Raw genomic sequence first — 22736 nt, 5'->3', positions numbered from 1 at the left:
AAATTCCTGCACCTGAGAGGGAATAACTCCATGCACCAGCAGATGCTGGGGGCCACCCAGCTGGAAAGCAGCTTTGCAGAAAAGGACCTGGAGGCCCTGGTGGACACTAGGTTGAACACTAGACAGGAACGTGCCCTTGCTGCAAAGAAGGTTAACGGGGCCTGGATTAGGAGAAGTGTTGTCAGCAGTTTGAGGGAGGTCACCCGTCCCCTCTGCTCAGCACTGGTGAGGCCACACCTGGTGTGCTGTGCCCAGTTCTGGGCTCCTCCGTACCAAAGAGACATGGACATACTGGAGAGTCCAAGGAAAGGCAATGAAGATGTTGAAAGGACTAGAGTATTGATACCTAAAAAGTCGATGCAATTGAAATTGAACTTTTCAAGACTCACTTTGGAGTTTTAGAAAGTGGCATTCTTTATTGCGGTGCGGGTGCACGGGGGATGTCTCCTCCTGGCTGCACCGCCGGCCCCTGGACAGAAACTTTACTAAGTTTACACTTATTGATAACACTGCAATCAAGCGTACTCATAACATGGTTACATATTATTGGTATTCTCTTAAACAATTGGTTCATTTTTTCTCGCTTTACATGGAAATTCCTTCGCACGCTCAGTTCTCTCCTCCGCCCCTTTCTTTAGGGTCTGGAGTGTATTTAGGATCGTGAGCCGGTGGTCACGATCTCCCCTGGCCGGAATTACCTTTTCCCCCAAGTCACTGCATGTTCACAGCTCAGAAAAACATGAGAACAAAGTTTCTGCAGTTTCTGGGATGTTCCCTCCAAGGGCAGACAGTTCTGGATAAAGAGTCTCCCTTCTAATCGCTCCCGGTCAAGGATGGTCATCTTACCATGTTCCTTAGGTATGTCCAAACCGTCTACTGAACCCTTCATGAAATTCTTTCACGAAAATGTTAACCGCTTCATTGCTCGGTAACAGAATCGCCCATGAAGGAAGGCCGAGAGAGCTGGGACTGCTCAGCCGGGAGAAGGGGGGTTCCGGGGATCCCACCAGTGCGCCCAACACCCGACGGAAGGGTGCACGGACGGAGCCCGGCGCTGCTCGGGACCGCCCACTGGCAGCACCAGACACCATGGGCACAAACGAACACAGCAGGTTCCCTCTCAACACAAGGAAACCCTTTCTTACTGTGGGGGTGACTCCGCACTGGCACAGGGTGCCCGGACCGCGTGCGGGGTGTCCATTCACGGAGATATTCAAGAGCCGTCTGGACACGGCGCTGGCCGACCGGCCCGGTGACCACTGAGCTCTCGGCTACCGAGGAAACACTCACGGCCTCCCCTCAGCAGGGCGCTTCCTCCAGCGGAGTTTCTTTCCTTTCTGGCCACTCACCCCCGTCCCCCCGCATCTCTCCGCCCACCTACCGCGGCCGGTTCGGCTGCTGCGCACCGCCCCCCCGCCGGGAGCGGCCAGGGCCGGCGCCGTGAGGTGAGGTGCCCCCTCGGGGCAGGGCGGTAACGCGCCCGCTGCCCGTCCCCGCGGACATCCGCGCCAGCCCCGCCGCGCTCCCGCCCCCTCGCAAGCGGCGCTCGGCGCGGCCGGGACGCGAACCGGCGGCTCCCGGGACTCCTCGGACGTGCGCGCCGCCACGCGCGCCCCGGCACGGCGGGCCCCGCGCTCCCAGCGCCTGCGCGCCGCGGCGGGGCCGGAAGTGTGGCGGGGCCGCGCGCCGGCAGTATGGCGGCCGCCCGCTGCTTGCGGCTGTGCGGGCGCTGGCGGCCGGCGCTGCTGGCGCCCGCGCGGCGCCGCCTCTTGGCGGCCGCCTCCTCCGCGCTCCCCTCGGCCCCGCCGGGCTCCGCGCCGCCGGCCCGCGCCGCCTTCAGCACCGGCCCGCCACGGCACCAGCGGAGCCACGGCGGCCTGGTGGGGGGTGACGCGCCGGACGGCGGCGGCGAGGACGGTGGCGGCGGCGGCGGGGCGGACGGCGGCGGGGCCGGGCCGGTCATGACGGCGCTGACGCCGCTGCTCGTCCCGGAGCATTTCCCCAACGTCCCGCTCATCGCCGTGACGCGCAACCCCGTGTTCCCGCGCTTCATCAAGATCATCGAGGTGCGGGGCCGGGGGCGCGTGCTCGTGCTCGCTGCCGCAGCCGGCGCGGCGGGAAGGGCAGCGGTACCGGGGCCGGGGCTGCGGGCGGTTCCGCGGCTGTGCCGGGCCGGGGCTGCGCCCCCGAAGGGCGGGCGGCACGCGGCGGGTGTTCCCGGCCGTGGCCGTGCGCACGGGCTTGTCTGCCGGTAGTGCCGGGGCGCGGTTCCCCCCGGAGCCGCGCTCTGTGTCGTTACCGGTCCCTTTTGGGCGGGGAGCGCTGCGGGGCCGGCGAGGCGAGTAACTCGGTGCGGCCCCTCGGCGCCCGTTTCCCGCCGCGCGGCCCGGCGGCGCTGGGGCGGCGGTTTCGTGCCGGGCCGCTGCCCCGGGCCGCCCAAGCGTTGCGTCAGTCGGTCGCGCCGCTCGCAGCGGCCGCCGTTCGCGGGGTCCGGCGGTGCTGTCGGTGAAGGGCAGCGAGCGTGCCCTCGGGTCGGCTGCGCGGGCTCGTGCCGTAGCGCCGGAGCAGCGTCTGTGAACTGGGATGCAGCAGGGAGGTGGGAATTCCGTACGGAGCAGCTCTGCTGCCGTGGGAGACGCTGCCGGGGTGGGGATGGCGACCCCGGCGTTTCAGGGGGATCTCTGCACCCCCGCACGCGTTCTGAGAACCGTACGTTTGGTCTTCCATGTGTGACGTGAGCTCACAGGCCAGGAATGCTTTTTCCTTCCGAAGCGCAACTGGTTTGGAACAAGCACTCATGTTTTTTGTGCCTCACTAGTACTTTACTGACCTGATTTTGGAGTAAATGCAACAAGAACCGAATCAATGTTTTCCTGTTCTTGCAGTGTTATTTATCATCATGTTATTTCTCCTGTAATATTTTTCTGCATGTTCAAATCTAATACGTGCCACTTCTGGTGTCGTTATAGCCGTGTTGGGGGAAGGAGAAGATTGTACATTATTTTGAGGATCTTTAGGCATGCAGTCATATGATACTTTTATGTATATGTCATTCATTTCAATGTGCAGGTCAAGTGTCTTACTGTAAGATGATAGTTAAATGTTCCCTCTTATCCTGCAAATTCATTGTGCTGCTATTCAATACTTTATTTCCTGACAATGTGGAGTCTCTACAGTGAACATGGAATTACTAATTTTGTTCTTTGGCTCATGTACTCAGTGACTTGTTTTAAATACTCGAATTTCCTGTTTCTCTAATATTCTTCCACTTCCGTGTTACTATCCGCTAATGAGGGCAAGACTGTAAAAATCCGAGATTAAACTTCATAATTCAGTCGTGGGGTTTCACCGTGCCTGGCCTTACACACTCTGGGTGCAAAGCTTACAGAAAATCCACCTCTGACTTCCCGCCTATTGTTGTCCTAGGTAAAGAATAAGAAGCTGGTTGAGCTGCTGAGGAGAAAAGTTCGTCTTGCCCAGCCTTATGCAGGTGTTTTTCTTAAAAAGGATGATAAGTAAGTAATTTCTCTTGATCTTTTTAAAAATTGAAAAGTAAGCCATTTCTATTACTATGCTGCATTTACACTAAAAACTATGATCTGAAATTCCCTGCCTTGGATAGTATTACAGAAACTGTGTAGGCTTGGAGCATCCTTCTGCTATGACAGATTTCATTGCCACCGCCAGTGCTGCTGGGAGCTTGAGTCTTGCTTGAGAAAACACTGTTGTTATTTGAGAGGGACATGAACCATCCAGGTAGTTGGGTCGTTTGGAAAGGTGCTACATGGTGGTAACAGTGGGGATAAAGTGAAGTTTCTTTGCTCCTGAGTCCAGTTTAAAGCTCTGCAAATAGTGATTGTTTCTTTCTTTTTAAATCTTACCTACTTTCTCAAGATTCTGAATATCTACTCCAATTTTTTTTCCTCAATAGCAATGAATCTGATGTGGTGGAGGATCTGAATGAAATCTACCAGATGGGAACTTTTGTACAGATTCATGAAATGCAGGACCTTGGAGATAAGTTGCGTATGATAGTCATGGGACACCGAAGGTAATTCTTTGTACTTCCACTGCATCTCACCAGACTTCTTTATAAACAGATCTATCCCTTTATGGTTTTCACCATGAATGTGCATTTTCATACACAACTCGTGTATGGCTGTTGTTACCACAGCGTTTCCTAACGGTGCGCTGGTGCTCCAGCCCCAGTACTCCGTGTACTATTACAGATGTGACACGGTAGCCCCAAGATGGAAGAGCTAGTGCCTGTCATTCTCATATAAATTGTAATGTGATGCTAAACTGAAGTTTAGCAGTTTCTCTGACAAGTACAGCAAGGATTAGTGATAGTGAAAAAACTCTGGTGGGTCTAAGTGTCAGATAACCAGTTTCCATTGGAACAGAAAATACAAGGACAGAAACGTGGCGGGGGAGACGGATGGAGGGTGTGTTTTGCTTTGACGTATGGCTTTTTTCCCTCCCACTCACTTGGCTCCAGTTGCCTTTGTTCCGGGCTGCAAAGAATGGGCAGTACTTCTTGAAGCTGAATTTGCATGAGTTTGCAAGTCAACTCCTTTCCAAATGAAGTCTTAGACCTCCTGCCGTGTTATCAAAGCATAACTTTGTTTGATTAGATTTTGGAAATAGGCAGCTATTGTTTTTTGTTTACTTGGAATAGAAATATTTCCCTATAACTTGGAAAGTGTGGGGAATTTGTCTTTATTTGATTGCGACAGAGAGCGCTGGTCAGTCATGTCCATAGGAGCCTCACTGGGTGTCAGATCTGAGACACATGCTGCATTTACAGGGAAAAATACAGAAAAGGAAACTCTTATATCAGCAGCCAAAATAATGAAACGTGGTGTACTGCAAGTGTGGGTCCTCTCATTCTAAATCTCTCTCTTGGTGCTCCCCGGGTACCTTCTAGGCTGCTTCTGCGTCAGGGCAGCAGCTTCTGTAGTCAGTCCAAAGGTCTTTACGTGGTGAGTGGCCAGCTGGCTGCTGCTCAGTTCAGTCTGGTTGCCCTGCAATGGGATGTTCTTCTACCCAGCAGCTGATTTCCACCACCAGCAACCTTACCCTCCAGAAAATGTTTTTGAGCTTAATTTTCTGTGACTCTATTCTGTTGACAAGAGTAGTCAAAATTAGTCAAGAGTTGCTAGTGGCAGACCATCCGAGTAGTTGAGCCTTATTTTTTGAAGGAGATCACACGGAAGATAAGACCTGCACCCTGGCTGTGATGGCAGTTATCCTGTGAGCTGGGAGTCTGCTCCACCACAAGGGTTTTTTAGACTTCATATTCACAGCCTAGTAAGACAACTTTGTCAAAGGCTGTTGCAGTTTCTGAGTGTTTGTTTAACACTCGTGTGGAAACTTTTTAAGCCATTGGAGAGTGCAAGATTTTCATCCTTTTCTGGGGAACTGCAGGTTATAACCTGTGTTGAAAACATCTGACATGAGGATATATATGCAGCAGGAAAGATTCAGAAAAGTTTAAAAACAGTAGCAGGGAAACTAATTTTTTGGGAGGTGATTATGCCGTGTGATCTAGCCTGTCCTTTTTAGGGATTAATAATTAATTGTTGTGGAATATATTGTGGATTTGATCTCTTTCAAAATCATAGTCCAGGAAATCTCTTTGTTGTAACAGACCAAAATTTCATATGTCTAGGTATATTCCATATATTCAAGGTCTGTTATGCACATGATGTGTAATATTTAGTGTTACAGTAGATAATGCAGCAGATGTGGTTTAAAGCAGAGAGCTCAATTGCTGAGAATCAGAAAACTGAAAAAGCAGAACATTGTCATAGAATCATAGAATGGCACAGGCTGGAAGGGACCTCAGAGATCATCTAATCCAACCTCCCTGTCATGGGCAGGGACGCCTCTCAACTAGATCAGGCTACTCAAGGCTCTGTCCAACCTGGCCTTGAACACCTCCAGGGAGGGGCATCCACAACTTCTCTGGGCAATTTATTCCAAAGTCTCACCGCCCTCGTACTGAAGAATTTCTTTCTAAGATCCAATCTAAATCTGTTCTCCTTCAACTTAAACCCATTTCCCCTTGTCCTATCAGTGGACACTCTTGTAAAAAGTCCCTCCCCAGCCTTCCTGTAAGTTCCCTTCAGGTATTGGAAGGAAGCTCTTGGGTCCCCCTGAAGTTTTCTCTTTTCAAGGCTGAACAATCCCAGCTCCCGCAACCTGTCCTCGTAGCAGAGGTGCTCCAGCCCCTGGATCATCTTTGTGGCCCTCCTCTGAACACGCTCCAACAGATCTATGTCTCTCTTATGGTGGGGACACCAGAACTGGGCGCAGTATTCGAGGTGGGGTCTCACAAGAGCAGAGTAGAGGGGGAGAATCACCTCTCTTGACCTGCTGACCACGCTTCTCTTGATACATCCCAGGACGTGGTTGGCCTTCTGGGCCGCATGAGCGCACTGCTGGCTCATGTTGAGCTTCTCATCTATAAACACCCCCAAATCCTTCTCTTCAGGGCTACTCTCAACCCACTCTGTGCCCAGTTTGTATTTGTGCCTAGGACTGGCCCGACCCAGGTGAAGGACCTTGCATTTTGACTTATATTTTGCATTATATTCAGAATTAAAGTGAAACAGTGAACTTGCTTTTCAGGAGAGAGACAAGAAGAGGGTATGAAGTTACATCAGAATTGTTGGTTCATGTAGCAAAACTTCTCCCATGTAGAAACTAGCTCCTAAGCAGACGTACTAACAAAGATGCTGTATTAATTGTTCTGTTCATGTGCTGCAACGTGTCACTGAGAAGTCAGACAGTCTTTGCTATTGAGCTTTGTGTGCATGTAGTATGTTCACCAACAATATTTAGATTATTTTTCCTTTAATCGTTAGAAATCTGTTTTTGTAGCTCTGCAGCTGGTTGAAGCTAACACAGTTTATGATAAAGGTGCTGTGGGCTGCCCTTGGGCTCTTGTTCACACCCCAATAGGTTGATTCGGTGGTCAGTTCACCTTTTTGTGTGGCAATTTACTGTAAATTTATTTAAATAAGTCCTATCAGTGTCTACCACTTATTACTGGTTTAATAAATCAAGCCTTATTTTGACAAAATTAACCAAAAGCTAAATCTTGTCAAAACACCTACAGTCATGACCTTTGTCAAAGTTTCAAATTTTAGTTTACTCAAAATGCAACTTAGACTTTCCTTTTCATACTGAAGAGCTGAAATCACATATAACAGAGGAGAATTGATGGTAGCTGGTTCCTTTTGGCTTTCAGGATTCGTATAAACAAACAACTAGAGGTTGAGCCTGAGGAGCCTGAGAACAAACAAAAAGTTAGAAGAAAACAGAAGCGATCTAAGAAAGAGGCTGAAGAGGAGCCTGGAGCAAAGGACCAAGCAGTGGAAGTGGTACTAGATCCTGTAGCTGCTTCCTCACAGGAGGTTCTCATGGTAGAAGTAGAGAACGTGGTTCATGAAGATTTTCAGATCACAGAAGAGGTTAAAGTGAGTGAATTAATCCTGCAAGCCTGGACTTGTCCTGCAGAGTTGCACCTATGTTTCTTGCTTAAAAGGAAGAGTTGTAAAATCAGGCTCTGATTTCAGAAAACCACTTCTTCCTTCTCACAGACACTGCATGAGGGGCTTATGTGCAAATAATTATTTTTCATTACAACAGCTCAATTCCTTAGAACTGATCATTTCAAAAAGTTGCTGAATGAAGAGGTTGGGCTGTGCTTAAGTCTATAATATCCTCTATCAAACTGAGCCTTTGCTCCAAGGTGACTTCAGTGGTCAACCAGATCATATCTTCTGGCCAAGAACCAGTTAAGTTTTGTGCATGCAGGAAGCCAGCCTGTATCCCTTCTTGCCTTTCCTTGTCTCCTAGGAGGACTAACTGCCCCAACACCTGGTACCATTACAGCACACCACTGCACATGGGTGGCCAGGGACTGTATTTCTGTGCTCCCATGCTGGAGAGGTTGGGGAATGTCATAGACCTTGACTGTCCTTTTCCAGTCTTTTTGTTGATTAAATCTTTGTTGCGTTTATAGGCGCTTACTGCAGAAATTGTCAAAACAATCCGGGACATCATTGCCTTGAACCCCTTGTACAGGTATGTTTCCCATGCTGCCCTGCTTTGGGAACAGTGTGTTCTCAGGCTGAAGCACGCTGAGATTATCTATTCCACTTGTCCTTTTGCTGTATGAAGAAGAGATGTTTGCTGAATTGTCACCTAGAATTTTGTTTGGGGATGCAAGTTTTATCATCCATTGTTGGAAACAGAGGGGAAGGTTTGAAAACCTGATGTGAAACCTGGATATGGGGAAGAATGGCAGGTCCTATGGCAGGTGATCTGGATCTAAGCAAAGCTCACTGCAATAAGTATCGTGGTCTGATCCATGTAATATGAGCATAAGAAGAGTCTTAGCATACTGACACACAAAATTTTCCATAATGGTTAAGAGAGCATTTCGTATAGTTGGTTTCTTTTATCAGCTATCATTCCTTTTATGAAGTGATTTATGTGTTTGTTACTGAGTATTGGCTTAGTCAAATTTAAAAAAAAAAGTTATTTTGCCATGCAACTCAGCTGTGTTTCATTTCTTACTGTCACAACAAGTAAATAACTCTACAAGGATACTCCCTTATGAATGTCAAAGTTTACTGAGCATTTTGGGGTTTGTTACTGTTTTTTCAGAGAGTCTGTGCTTCAGATGATGCAGGCTGGACAACGTGTGGTGGATAACCCTATCTATCTGAGTGACATGGGTGCAGCACTGACAGGGGCAGAGTCACAAGAACTTCAAGACATCTTGGAAGAAACTAGTGTAAGATGAAGTTCTTAACTAAAGCTGTGCTAACTGAATCAAAAGTGTATCTGTTACATGTCATGGGGTTTTTTACCAGCCTCAGTACAGAGGGGACTTCAGTACTGTGATAGGTTAATATCAGTGGCTGGGTTCCTCTTGAAGGGTACAGTAAGTCATTAATAACTTGCCTTAAGGAAAGGCTGGATGGATGCTCTGCATCTTTGGTGGCAAATAATTTTCTTTTGCGTGCTGGTTGCATGTTGCAGAGTTGCTACATGGTTCATCTGCAGGTGCTGGAGAGTTCTCCTAGGCAACCTGTTGGAGCTGTATATTCTCCCTTTCTCACTGACAGTTGACAAGAACATGGTGCCTGAAAACTCATTTTGTGTCTGCCTTTTCCAGATCCCCAAACGGCTTTACAAAGCCCTTTCCCTTTTAAAGAAGGAATATGAGCTGAGCAAACTTCAGCAGCGTCTTGGAAGGGAGGTGAGTTTTTCAAGTAACACATACCTTTTATGTATTTGTATCATGTCCATTACTGTGATGCTTAGCGTGGCCATTGAAGAATTTAAGCTACACACTCTAAAGGGAGGTTATTTTAGAGTTAAGATTTTATATTCTTCTTCTGTTAGAAATTCGATTTTTCATGCACATTGTAAAAGTAACAAGACATGAGACGACTGCATATGCTGTTAAATTGTGGCCAAGTTGCAATTTCCTGCAAGCAGGCAAATCTTGGAGGACTGCAGTTTACCAACATCTGTGTGAAAATATCCAGCATAGTACTGTACATAGCACAGTGTTATTTTATAAGACCCTTTGCTAACCACTGTGAATGACCATAGTTCTCAGAATACAAGAACTGCATCAAAACTAAGTATATTAAGTACAAAGATTTGTGTATACTGAGTCAAAAGTTCCTGGGTTTATTAACTCCCAATAATTGGGGCTTTTAAAATTCATGTGAAGTGCAAAATGCATTTGGACCAGCATAGGAATTGTTGGAGACTTCTTAAGGAAGTTGAACACATGCAGCTTGTGGGACCAGATGAGTGCATCCAAGGATGCTGAGAGGGCTTATCAGTGTCATTATTTTGTTGTCTGTTATCTTTAAAACACTGTGGTGATTGGGGAGGTTCCTGCTAAGTGGAAGAAGGTAAATGTCATGCCCATCTTCAAGAAGGAGAGTTGGAAAGACTACAGACATGTCAGCCTGACCTCAATCCCTGGGAAGGTTATGAGGAAAATCCTCCTGGAAGCCCTGTAAGGCAAATGAAAGAGGAGATGGTTTGGAAGAGTCAGAAGGAATTTTCCAAGAGCAATCTGTGTCTCCTTGACCTGATTGCCTTCTCTGTTAAGAAGGCCTAGAGCACAAAGGGAGAACAATGACTACTGAATACCTTGACATTAGCAAGCTCTTTGTTGTGGTCACCCATAGTATTCTTATGATCAGTTTGGAATGTTAGACTGGAAGGATGTAGTACAAGGTGGGTGAAAAAATTGGCTAGACTACTGGGCAGGAAGTGTTGTGATCAACACTATAAAGTCTAACTGCAGCTAGCTACTAGTGATGTCCCTCAGGGATTCAGCAAAGAGAAATTCATAGTCCCACACCTGGGTTGGAATAACCCCGTGCGACAGGATGGGTTGGGTGCCAGCTAGATAGAAAATAACTTTGCAGAAAAGGACTTTGTGGCCCTGGTGTACAGGAAGCTGACCCTGAATTAGCAGTCTGTCCTTGTGGCAAGAAAGGCCAACTGCCTACTAGGCTCTGTGTGCAGTTGTGTAGACAGCAGGGCGAGGGGAGTGGTTATTCCCCTCTATTTGGCACTAGGGAGGTCACATCTGGCTTACTCTGCCCGGCTTTTGGTCTTCCCAGTATGAACAAAACACTGAAGTAATGAATCATGGCCAGTGGAGGCTACCAAGATGTGAAGAGAGCTGGAGTATGTTACAGAGTAACTTTTTGTAGTAGAACATGCGGCAAATTATTTCTGAGTGGTATTTTCAGTTGCTGAGAAGGTCGTAACTGAGAAATATTTGAAAGCATTTGATGTTTGATGGGTTGTACCAGGAGCAGGATAGTTACTGTGTTTGTTGCTGTGTCTAGGTTGAGGAGAAGATCAAGCAAACACATCGCAAATATCTTCTCCAAGAGCAACTGAAGATCATTAAGAAAGAGCTAGGTCTGGAAAAAGAGGACAAGGATGCTATAGAAGAGAAATTCCGTGAGCGACTAAAGGAGCTGGTAGTGCCAAAACATGTCATGGATGTGATTGACGAAGAGTTGAACAAGTTGGGCTTGCTGGATAATCACTCCTCGGAATTCAAGTGAGTGCTTGGCTATGCCATCTCTTGTCAGGGTCAGTTGGGAGAATGAGAGAAATCAATACAATTCTGTGAAACTCTTACCTTAAGAGTTTCTTTTCTCTTTTTGTCATGGTTGTTTTCACTGAACGTAGCATGTGGTCACATCCTTGCTATAAGATTGTTCTCCAAATCTCCTATATTTTACTGTAGTTTACCTCCATTGATCATTTTAGCTCTTCTCTTGCAGCCTAATGCTGTAGATAAGACCTTCCTTACCCCTTGTCAAATGTGCAGTGATTCCTTCAGCCCAAATTTTGGCTTCTCTTGTACTCAGGTGTTTTCCTTAGATGTGAAAGAAGGGTAGCCAGTTGCTAACATGTGACATTGGCTAAGCTATCTGAGTTGGTCCCTGAAGTGCTGGGCCAGGGTTGGCATTGCAAAGGAGTGAATAGCTTCTACTGCATAATTCATGGCATGGATTGTCAGAAACTGATCCTGCTTTGAATGTTTCTTGTCCGTGTAGGTGGTGTGTGCTATACAATACAGCAGTCAGTGTACTCAGCAGCACTCTAATGCCCTGGATCTTTGCTTCTGAAAGTATCTTTTATGGAGTAAAGGACTGTGTTTGAGGGCAAACATGTAGTTTGGATGAGAAACATCTTGATAGTCATATACTAGGAGGAGCAGGGAGGAAGCTGGGAAAGGCACACTGAGCTTCACAGCCAGCAGAGTACCTTTCCCTCAGTAGTAACAGTGGTAGCAGATTTGCAGAGGAAGTACTTGGGAGAGAAAAGCCAAAGCTCTGTTGGTGTGGTGAGTGCCACAGACCGAATCGTGGGATCAGCCAGCCAAGCACAGGGGGCTCTGCTTCTCTGTGTTCATCACTGCACACAATTTGCTATTGACAGCATCTTGCAGACCTCCTTGTCTGGTTGAATACCCGATCTGAGTGTGCAGAGTTTTAGAACAGACGAGTGCTGCTTTTAGGCACTCGTGTTCTCCTCGGTAGCAGTCTGTTTAAACTGGTTATTTCTACCATTAGCTTCTGTACTAACATCCTTAAGTCCCAGTCTTAAATCTTTCTCTCTTGTGTTGTACATCCAGGTTGTTTTTTCTTGCTTCTGAGCCAGGAGTCTTTGTTCTTTACATTGCCTTGGTCCACTGGGGAAACAGAGAAAACGGGTTTTCTATCTTTAAGTTTTGTGACCTGATCCAAACAGTCGACAGTAGTGCAGAACTTACAATCAGTCTTACTCATCTTCAGGCAGGAACCAGCCCCACACCAAAAAATCATACAGGAAATTTGCGTGCGGAAATCTAGGTCTTGCATGGTATGTTGGAGGTTCTTTGTCCCAGGAAAGAAAAAGCTGTGAAAGAAGGCTTTGATTTTTTAGGGGCAGGAAGAGACAAGGTAATTAAGACCATAACAAAAGGTTAGCAATGACTGCCCAGATAATTATGTTCTTTTTGTAGTCTCCCTTCCATGAGTAGTTTATGTCCCACTTGTTCTGGATGAGGTTATTTTGGAAGGCAGTGGAGGAAGGCATGAGCTGGTTGTTGTCAAATCACTCTCGTTTGTGTGTTTCCATCAGTGTTACACGGAACTACTTGGACTGGCTGACATCCATCCCATGGGGTAAGTGTAGCGAGGAGAACCTGGAGCTGACCAGAGCCCGAGCAGTTCTGGAGGAGGATCATTATGGAATGGATGACGTCAAGAAGCGAATTCTGGTAAGGCGAGAGCAGGCAGTGTGTCCCATTTCATGTTCTGCTGAGCGTCAGGCGTTTCGGTTGTGTTTCAGATTGCAGCTCTCCATTGAGTTTGTGTTTATTCATGGATCAAACAGAAAGCTGAATGAAAGAACACAATGTTCTGGTGATCAGTTAATGTGTTTAATTACTCGTGGCAATGAAGGTCATATTCTGATTTTTGAACAGCAATATACTGTTTGCTAATTAATGCTGAGCAAGTGAGTAAGTGTCTAAGGGAAGCAGTCTCTGGATTTTAATCAGTTAGTTCAGAGACTGTTAAAATGGTTCTTCTTTACTGGCAAAGCTTCTGCCTTTTCAAAACATGCTGAATCTGAGACCAAGGCTCAGCTTTGCTAAATAACTGCCTTGCTACAGGGGAACCACATCTCTCTGCCCGTTTGCACAGTGATTTCTCCACTGTAAGCGTAGGAGCAGTTGAGAGTTCAGCTCTGAACCGTGATATTTTGATTTCTCAAATCCTGAGCGGTATTTGAGAGTTGTCTAGCACAGGAGTGTGAAAAGATGTAAGTTTAACTTTACAGAGAAGTGGTACAGTAGGAGATGCTCACATGGAGCTTCTCCTCAGGTGAGAACTAGGGAAGCTGGGAGAAGAGCTAGAAGTCTGTCTTCCCTCTCACAGCGGAGAGAGAGACTGCTTCTCCTGGTGAGATGAGTACAGAGCACAAAACCCAGGGACAGCCGAGTGTGTAAATAACCAGAGGGAAAAGAGGTGCACCAGTACCCTTAGCTTCTGGCCTTGACCTCCCAAGTCCTTTGAGGACCAGTTTTGTGTATGATGCTCGTTTTGTAATCGTTGCTTGACCTGATAACAAGTATGCTTTGGTGTTGCTGCAGTTGCCCTTTGCTCACTACCAGTGCTTTGTCTGTTCTGCAGGAATTTATAGCAGTCAGCCAGCTGCGAGGGTCCACTCAGGGGAAGATCCTGTGTTTTTACGGCCCCCCTGGGGTTGGCAAAACCAGCATTGCCCGCTCCATTGCCAGAGCCCTAAACAGAGAGTACTTCCGCTTCAGCGTTGGAGGGATGACTGATGTAGCAGAAATAAAAGGACACAGGTCAGTGTAACCTGGGCAGTTTCTCTATCCAGCAGTTTTTACTAACGTTGTCAGAATAGGAACCTACCTGGAGTTGGACAATGCGTGTAACTTTCACCTCTGTTCTGCCAACCCTCGCAGACTGGAGTAGGGATGTGGACAGAAGTGAAAAGGATAGCAGAGGGCGGAGTTGGAACAGAGTCACGTTTGTGTCTCTAAGTGCAGTCACTCCCTGCTTCTCGTGTATGCCCGTGGGAGATTTTGAAAAGTTGCCTGAGCTACCCAGAAGCATTGGACTGATGCCAAATGTGAATCCATGTCTGTCTGTAAATGCCAGCAGCAGAGAATGGTGACAGCTTGAACAGGGTCATTCACGTGATCAGGTATGATTGAGTATGAATAATCAGGAGGGAGGTGCTACAAGAGGAAAACTTGGGAACAAGAATATTCATGGGGAGAACAAGAAGATATGAATACAAAAATTAGTAAATCCAACTCTGCCATGGATTTATTTTCCTTCCACATACACCTGAAAATAAAACTGTCAGTGTTTTCATACTAGTAGGAGTAGTGAATTGCAGTGTGAACTGAACCTGTGAGGTTCTGCCCTATATGATACAGAAGCAGAGAGAAATATTTTATATACTTTTCAGGATGTTCTCTGCTCTGTGCCTCTTGGCATTCACTCTTACCCTCTTGCTCTGCTTCTGCATGTTCGTGAATGGCAGTTCCCTCCAGCAGAAAGATTGTGTTTTGCTGTTAGGAGTTTGTTCCTTCAGTGTATCTTTTCATTTACACTGATCTTCCTTTTTTCCCTAACAAGTGAGGGAATGAAATGTTCCCTTTTCTAACATTTCTTTACCCCAAAACCAAGAAGTCACTTTTCAAACATCTCTGTTCTCAGCCTTACCTCTTTGCTTCACTCTAATTTAAAAGTGGTTAAAACTAAAGATAAAAACTGTAGTTCAGGAGTATTCTTCCAAAATTCATGTCTGATCTCTATTAGAAAGAGTAGATTGGTCTTGGTGCTTAGTACGGTGATGGAGAATGCTTTTGATTAGATGTAGAAGAAACATAGACCTGTTTCCCAGCAGGATATACCTGTTCCATCAGCTGTGTGCTGTGTTGTGTGGTGTGTGCAGTGCTTTACAGTGGTTCCCTAAATACAGTCTCTGGTAAAACAGGAGAACGTATGTTGGAGCAATGCCAGGAAAAATCATCCAGTGTCTGAAGAAGACCAAGACAGAGAATCCACTTATACTGATCGATGAGGTGATGTATCTGGTGTTTCTTCTAGTTTTTGCTCTTAAAAACATGTATCAATACTTGACCCCAATAGGAAGGGTGAAGCAGTAACTCTCCTAAAAATCCCTAAAAAAATTATGTGTTTTTTGTTTGTTTTTTTTTTAATTAAATAAGGCTGGGCTCTCAAGTTCTTTGGGTGACAGTGATATCTTGGACCCTTTGTTTTCTCTTCCTGTAACAGACTTCAGCTTTAGTATTCAGTTGTGCCATTCTCATTAAATTGCAGCTATTTGGATCTTGAGGATTCCAATGGAGCTGGATATCCAGAGGCTTCAGTAGCTCTTGTGTTCCCCACCTACGTTTGGGTTCATCATTGTGCACAAAACCACTATTGCCCATGTGATCATTGAAGAGAGTCACTCTCTCAGCAGGTCTGAAGCAAGACTATAGGGAGTAAGATGCTTACAGTCAATTTGTGACCTGATTTGAGAAAAAATGAGACATGGCTACCAGTCTGCTGCTGTGTGGAAAACCAAACAAGGACAGGATATAATAGCAGGTGTTCAGAATAGACTAAAGGTGTCTCTAGCCTCCTTGTCTGTCATGTCTGGGAAAGACCAACAGCACATGTCTTGGGAATGGTATGGGGGGGCCAAGAAACTGGGTAATGAGTTGCACTGTGATGTAACCAATGGGTATCTTGATTTGCAAGGTAACGAAACCTGTAGGTCATGGCGTTTTTACTGAAGTCGTGTGGGTGAGGAGCCTTGCATTGGCCATAGTAGCAAATTGCATTATGTCCACCTAGTTAATGCTACTCTTTAGGGGGAGAAAAGCAGTGGAGAGTGGCCCTGTGGTGACCTCTTCTTCTGAGGACATGAACAATGCCGAAAGAGACAACAACCTTGGGCATGGTTGTGGGCAGCTGGCTCTAGGTGGGCAGTGGGGTTGGACAAGATAACCTCAAAGTCCCTACCAGCCTCAGTCAGTCTCTGGTTCTGTGGAAGCAGCCAAGGTCACTAGCTGTGTATAGGCACTTTGCACCTTGAGCAGGGCGAGGAGAGTGTCTAAGCTTATGTATTAGGGAAATGGTATAAGCCAGCACCCCGTCGTCCTCCCACTGTGGAATAAGTATTCTGGGCTGTGACTGTAGCTCAGCTTAACAAGTAGTAGCCCACTAGTCCACGATAACTCACTTGCTTTCGATGGCACACGCTCTCTGAGACTCCCTGAGATAGTGCTGCTCTACAACACCGTTGAAGTCCCATGTCTTGTCAGGTGTGTCACGTGCTCACACGGTAGGATAGTGGGGATGTGGGTGAGCGCACAGAAAACTGATAGACTGCTGGTGGCTGTTTATGAACAACACATGAAGATTTTCAGATGGAGCCTTTAAACGTCTTTACGTGAGAATTTATTGTGGTGAGAAACTTAGAGCATTTAAAGGTTTTCTCCCATAGGTGGATAAAATAGGAAGAGGATATCAAGGGGATCCATCCTCAGCCCTTCTAGAGCTGTTGGACCCAGAACAGAACTCTAACTTCTTGGATCATTACCTTGATGTTCCTGTGGATTTATCAAAGGTATTTCTCTCTTCTGCAGAGATTGTAGAGCTGGAATGTATGAATATGTATCAATGTTGCACTTTTTGTGCGGCTTACATTAATCGCAGTTTAGAAATACATATACAGAATTTGGTCACTTCTGTGCTAACTTCATAGAAGGTAGAAATGTCTTAGAAGTGAGATCTAGATCTAGATCTCCCCAGGCAAATAGTTTCCTGGTCAGTAATGGACCATTCTGGTTTCCCAGTTTGTGCTGTGTGTATTTCTAAATGTTTATTTTGGGGCTAGAGAACATGCTACTACATAGTTCTAAAATCCAAAACTTTTCCTGTAATAAAAACTAGATTCCACAGAGAAGATGATCTTGCTCCAGCCCTTCAGACAAATACAGAACTGAGGGAGCATTGCTTGGAGTAAAGCAGGAGGTTAATGAAAATACTTAATAGAATCTTGTACTACTTCCAGGTACTTTTTATTTGTACTGCCAATGTAACAGAAACCATTCCAGAGCCACTGCGAGATAGAATGGAAGTGATCAATGTGTCAGGATATGTAGCAGAAGAGAAGCTTGCAATTGCAGAGGTAAGAGAAACCACTGATGCATTGTGAATTACATTTGATAAAATGTTTTTGGCAGATTCAGGCTTACGTTTTACATCCAACTATGTCCAAAAAAAATTAGACACATGGCGTTTTTTTACAGAGTTCCTCTGATTTGAACACCCAGTTAGAGTAACTCTGGTGTTCCATAGGCTGTGGACTCCACAAAATGGCATTGAGCTAATAGCAGAATGGAGTTGAGTGAATTGGAAGCACCGGGCTTTTGTCACGAATACTAACAGAAGGGTGTGGGGATGATTTCTTTCAGAGGTACTTGGTCCCTCAAGCACGAGTTCTGTGTGGCTTGGATGAAAATAAAGCCAAAATCACATCGGACGTCTTGACTGTTCTCATCAAGCAGTACTGCAGAGAGAGTGGGGTGAGGAATCTGCAGAAACAAGTAGAAAAGGTGAGGGAAGGTTGTATGTAACTGTGACCACGGTGCAGCCTTCTTAGCTGTTTCTACAGAAACAAATTACTGTCTTCCTCAGGTACTGAGGAAGTCTGCTTATAAAATTGTGAGTGGAGAAGCAGAGACGGTCCAAGTAACACCTGAAAACCTGCAGGACTTTGTAGGAAAGCCCATCTTCACTGTGGATCGCATGTATGAAACCACTCCGCCAGGAGTGGTGATGGGTCTGGCCTGGACAGCTATGGGTGAGATAAAGTAACTTCGGGGTTAATGTCTGCATTTCCGTATAGTTTTCAAAAATTGAGTATGAGTCTGGTGAAGTTCTGCTGGCACCGGTAAAATTAACTTCTGTGGCCTTTTAGATCCTGACTCCTTCTTCCCTGAAGAAGGGCCCCTTTCTTACTCCCTTTCCCAGGCTCATTTTGGCTTCAGGCCAGCCTGTGTTCTCTTTATGCTCCAAATCGCCTGTGAAGCACCTACGTTGGGAGCAGCAGTGACTACACACACGAGCCTTTCCAGAGAGAACAAGGCCTTGTCTCCTTCCCGTACTGACCTACGGCACCGCTGAGGCATGCTGTGTCTCATCAGTGAGGTCACTCCACGGACTTGGCTTTCAATGTCAAGGGCAGGTGCAGGAATTCCAGCACTCCGTTGGCGTGGGTGCCGTTGGCTAGTTACTGTTTATTGGATTTCTCTCCAAGTAACTTGGGGGCTTATGTGCACTCCAGTATGGAAGTACAGCACACAGCAAAGGATATGACCCCTGCATACTACAGCTGACCTTGGGTAGAACTGAAGTAGTTAAGAGGGAAATGATCAGTACGGAGGAGAAGGTAAATAGTCTGACACCATCAGACTAGAATTGGCTAGATGTGTGTCATGGTATGAGCTTATCTTACTTTTTGGCTACAAAGACCTGAAACCATTGTAAGAACTGATTATTTCCACGGAACAGGGCTTGTACCTGTATAGGTGGAGTGTGAATTCCAGAGAATCAATGAATGGAGTCTCAGAGCTGTGCCGATGAGATTTCTAGGTAGCCTTCCTGAAGGGATTCGGACTGCAGATTTCAACTGCTTTTCACCCGAGAGCTAGTGTCTCATCAGAGAGCTCCAGTTCCAAATTCGTGACGTTGCTTCTACATCACCAAAACCTTCTGGTTTGATTTTTCCTTCAACTTTTCTCACAATGTTGTTTTTCTTTTCTTTCTTAGGAGGTTCCACTCTGTTTGTTGAAACGTCTCTGAGGCGACCCAAAGACACGGAGAACAAGGATGGGTCCCTTGAAGTAACAGGGCAGCTGGGAGATGTAATGAAAGAGAGTGCCAAAATAGCTTACACGTTTGCGAGAGCCTTTCTGATGCAGAAGGACCCCAACAATGACTTTCTCATGTCTTCCCATATGCACTTGCATGTGCCAGAGGTAAAGTGATGCGGAATTCCCAGCTGGCTAGTGATGCCAGCCATTGCAGAACTCTCAGTGCAGCTCGGCTGGTTTGTTCCCCTAGACATGAAGCTGGAAAGAACTTCATTTGTCCATGCTGGGCAGAATGCCCTTTTTCAGCAGTAAAACCTAGGAAGGACGATATTTTCCTCAGGATCCTGTGATAGCATTCTTATGCACTGCGTTTCCATTCCTTTCTGCAGCAAGCATGTGGAGAGGATACAGGGGCTTGGATAGTGCTGTAAGGAATCCCAGACCTTCGTTGTAGCTGTTGGCCCTGTTGTGCAGATGGGGAAACCATGGCATAGAGATGAGTGCTTTTGATAGAAGCTTCTGTGCAGCTACAAGGAAACCAAAGTTTAGGTCTCTGTGTTACTGGGCCTTCATAAAGGCTTCAGGTCATTTGCACAGAATTGAAAATACTACTCTTGGTCTCTGTGCCATGGTTCCTACTCCGTATCATGGCAGTGGTTGCATTTTTCCAGTTTGGGGACTGAAAATAAATGCACACAATGCTCCAAGGGGCTCGTACGCGGTGTAACAGGCTTTGGGCAGGTGCTTTACTGAAGACAAAGTCTGTACTACACTGTGCCCAGGCTTGCTTCTGAACTATTGCATGCTTTCACCTAGTCCAGTCTCCTCGTTGCAGCTTGCTCTGTGTCTGTCCAGGTACCTGGTGGTTATCTGTGCATTTGTTTCCTGGAGGATCAGAAAACAGCAGAAATTATCTGTTTCTACCCCCTATTAAACATTCATTTCTTCTGCTCTTGCCTCAGAGATCTATTTGATACCCGATAAATCCAGACTGTCACTAGTTTAGGCCTGGATTTTGTTGGGCTTTCTAAACTGAATGATCTTTTGTACCTTGAATGATTTTCAGTATTGTCCTCAACTATCTTGTGACTCTTGATGCTGTCTTGCCTTGTGACGCTGACCTCTGTTACTTGTTTCCATCATTGACTTAGGTCAACAAAAAGCTTCAAAGCATTCATGCTCTGGTTTCTGCTCATGTTGATTACTCAGAGTCCTGAGCCTGATGAGTATTGTGGTGGCATCAGGCCAGAAACTGAGTTGTAGATTCATGGATTGTTCCTCATGAATAAGGTGAGGACTGACGTAGCTGTTAATAGATCAGCCAATTCAAACAGCAGGACTCCATCAGTGACAAGTTTTTCAAAAACCTTTGTGAGACGCCCTGAAACTGGGGCCATGTTAAAACAGCAATGACAAAGGGATTGTCTGGGCAGAGGGTTTGTGATTTTTTATTTATTCTCTACACAGGGAGCAACACCAAAGGACGGACCAAGTGCAGGGTGTACCATAGTAACCGCTTTGCTGTCCTTGGCCATGAATTGCCCAGTGAGGCAGAACGTGGCCATGACTGGAGAGGTGTCATTAACTGGAAAAAATTCTTCCTGTTGGTGGAATCAAGGAGAAGACTATTGCGGTAAGAGCTATCATCTTGTCTCCGTGCATCATCTGTGGGAGGGAGCCTGGGATGGGCTCAGCAGTGAGTGGGACAACCAGGGCGATCGCTCCTGTAGCACGAGAGGCAGCAATTAAAAATACTGTGGAGAAGCCGGCTGGGGGAACAGGGGGATGTGTGTCTGGCTGTGAGGAAGGAGATGGAACCCAGGCTCTGTGCCTGGGCATCTGTGTGGATCTAGTTACTAGGCTGGTGGAATTAAGGCTGGAAGGGATCAGCTGGCTGTTAAAGCTGTCTTCTCTATCACAGACTGGTATGGTCCCGTAGTTTGTGCGGGGTTGAAGTGCCTGTTTAAGGAGGCATCCAGTGTAGACTTGACAGTATCCATAAGGTGTCATCCTTAAGGCTCTGTTCTCTAGTTCCAGTTTGAATTGTCTGACTTAAAATTTCATATAGATATCCCTATGTTTTGATGGAAGGAACTCAGTGTCCTGCATTTTCCCCTGCGAAATTTCTTTGTACATAATAATCAATTCACAATTTAACCCTTGGCCATTTTCAGAATTCTTTTCCAAGCGTTGAATCTCCCTCTGTACTTTTCCTCAGCACAGCTCCTGCCTACGTCTGCCTTGCCTCACACACACATTTTCTGTCTTCAGGAATGGCATTAGCTCCCTCGGTACCTGTTGAGCTGGGGCTTCACATCAGTGTTGTGTCCCCAAGTCTGTTCGGGCTACAGCCTTGTGCAGTGTGATTCCTTTTCCCTTGTGGCTTTAACATGGGCAATTTCTGTCACTGCAGAAGGACTAACGTATGGTAGGGACCTGTGGCACTGATGACTGGCTACACTTGCAGGAGTGTGAGTGGCCACACAGGGCCAAGTGCAGATCACTCACAGAGTGAGCGGGTACAGACCTGCCACTTGGTGAGCAAGCTCCACTTTCTGTGCTCCTTCTGATGCAGATGTCGTGTGAAAAGGTTCTGTGGGGTGCTATGGGTCACGCATATTGATGTGGTGGGTTGGTCTGATCAGCTGTTTCTAATTCTTCCTTTGATTCTAGCGTTTATCCTCACCCGAGTTGGAACAGACTTGTAAAACTGTGTGAAATAGTATGAATTGTTCTAAACAATCCCCTGATGTGCTGACATGGTCCTGCTAAAATACCTCCTGCAGCTGTCCCTGCAGCTGAGAAGGTGGGACTGGAGAGTCTTTGGGGGGCTTGAGGAGATGTAGAACATCACCCATCCTTAGTGACATCTCCTGTGAGTAACGCCCTTGCTGCTTTCTGAAGAACTAAGTGAAGCCAGGTCATGCTCCTAAATAACTGTTCTTGTTCTTGCTTCTGAAGTGGGAGAGTGTGTTTCTAGTGGATTGATGGATTTCCAGGACTCAACAGACTGTATAACTTTCTTTTCCCCCTAGGCCAAGAGAGCAGGTGTAACCTGCATCATTCTGCCATCAGAGAATAAAAAGGATTATTACGACCTGCTGGATTCATTACAGAAGGACTAGAAGTGCATTTTGTTGAGCACTACAAAGAGGTATTTGATATAGCATTTCCAAACCTGGATTCCGCTGGAGGATGACTTACAACCTGGCATGGCTGGAGGCAGCCTGTCCTTTATTGCTCAGCCCCCACCCAGAAATGGGGTGACCCGAGGGCAATCCTGAAGTGGGACGTGGAGCTCTTGCTGCTGCGCAGCTGCTGAAATGAATTATGGCTTTGGCAGAATAAGTGTTTCTCTCTCTTTAATATTGAATTACGATCCATGTCAAGCATTTCCAATAAAACTGTGAAATTTTACCTGAGGAATGTGCATGTTATCCATCACAAGGCAGTGCAGCTAGTCTATCTCCTCTCATTAAAGATTTTCCAGTTGTTTCTCTGTAATTCTAAATGCTGCTTATGGAAACATTTAACTCTACAAGCAAGAGCTGCGGCTGTGATTCACATCCATGGTGTTCCTGATATACCTGGTAGTTGAGCAGCTGTGAGAAACCTCTGTCTTTTGTTTATGAGCCTGTGCCAGGCTGGAGGGGAGACTGAAATTCTAGGGCAGTCCAGCAGAGCTAGCACGTTCAGCTGTGGATGGACATGGTTCTCCAGACAAATCATAGCCCAATACCATCAGAAACAA

General features: G+C 46.4%; 1 protein-coding gene across 1 annotated transcript; it reads left to right on the top strand.

The window, feature by feature from the left end:
• The first annotated feature begins 1694 nt into the window (after positions 1-1694).
• Positions 1695-22402, top strand: LONP1 (lon peptidase 1, mitochondrial). Its single transcript, XM_086627484.1, is given in 20 exon segments — positions 1695-2066; positions 3427-3515; positions 3932-4051; positions 7256-7484; positions 8033-8094; positions 8680-8809; positions 9194-9277; positions 10902-11122; positions 12694-12832; positions 13749-13927; positions 15091-15178; positions 16612-16734; positions 17182-17298; positions 17585-17725; positions 17808-17973; positions 18942-19150; positions 20453-20575; positions 20577-20618; positions 22021-22081; positions 22084-22402. Coding segments are annotated over 20 exon segments (2796 nt in total). The 3' UTR covers positions 22185-22402.
• The last annotated feature ends 334 nt before the right edge of the window (positions 22403-22736 follow it).

This window comes from Tauraco erythrolophus, chromosome 28 (genome assembly GCF_009769465.1).
Source record: "Tauraco erythrolophus isolate bTauEry1 chromosome 28, bTauEry1.pri, whole genome shotgun sequence".
Classification (NCBI taxonomy): Eukaryota; Metazoa; Chordata; class Aves; order Musophagiformes; family Musophagidae; genus Tauraco; species Tauraco erythrolophus.
This window is presented reverse-complemented; position numbering and strand designations above follow the sequence as displayed.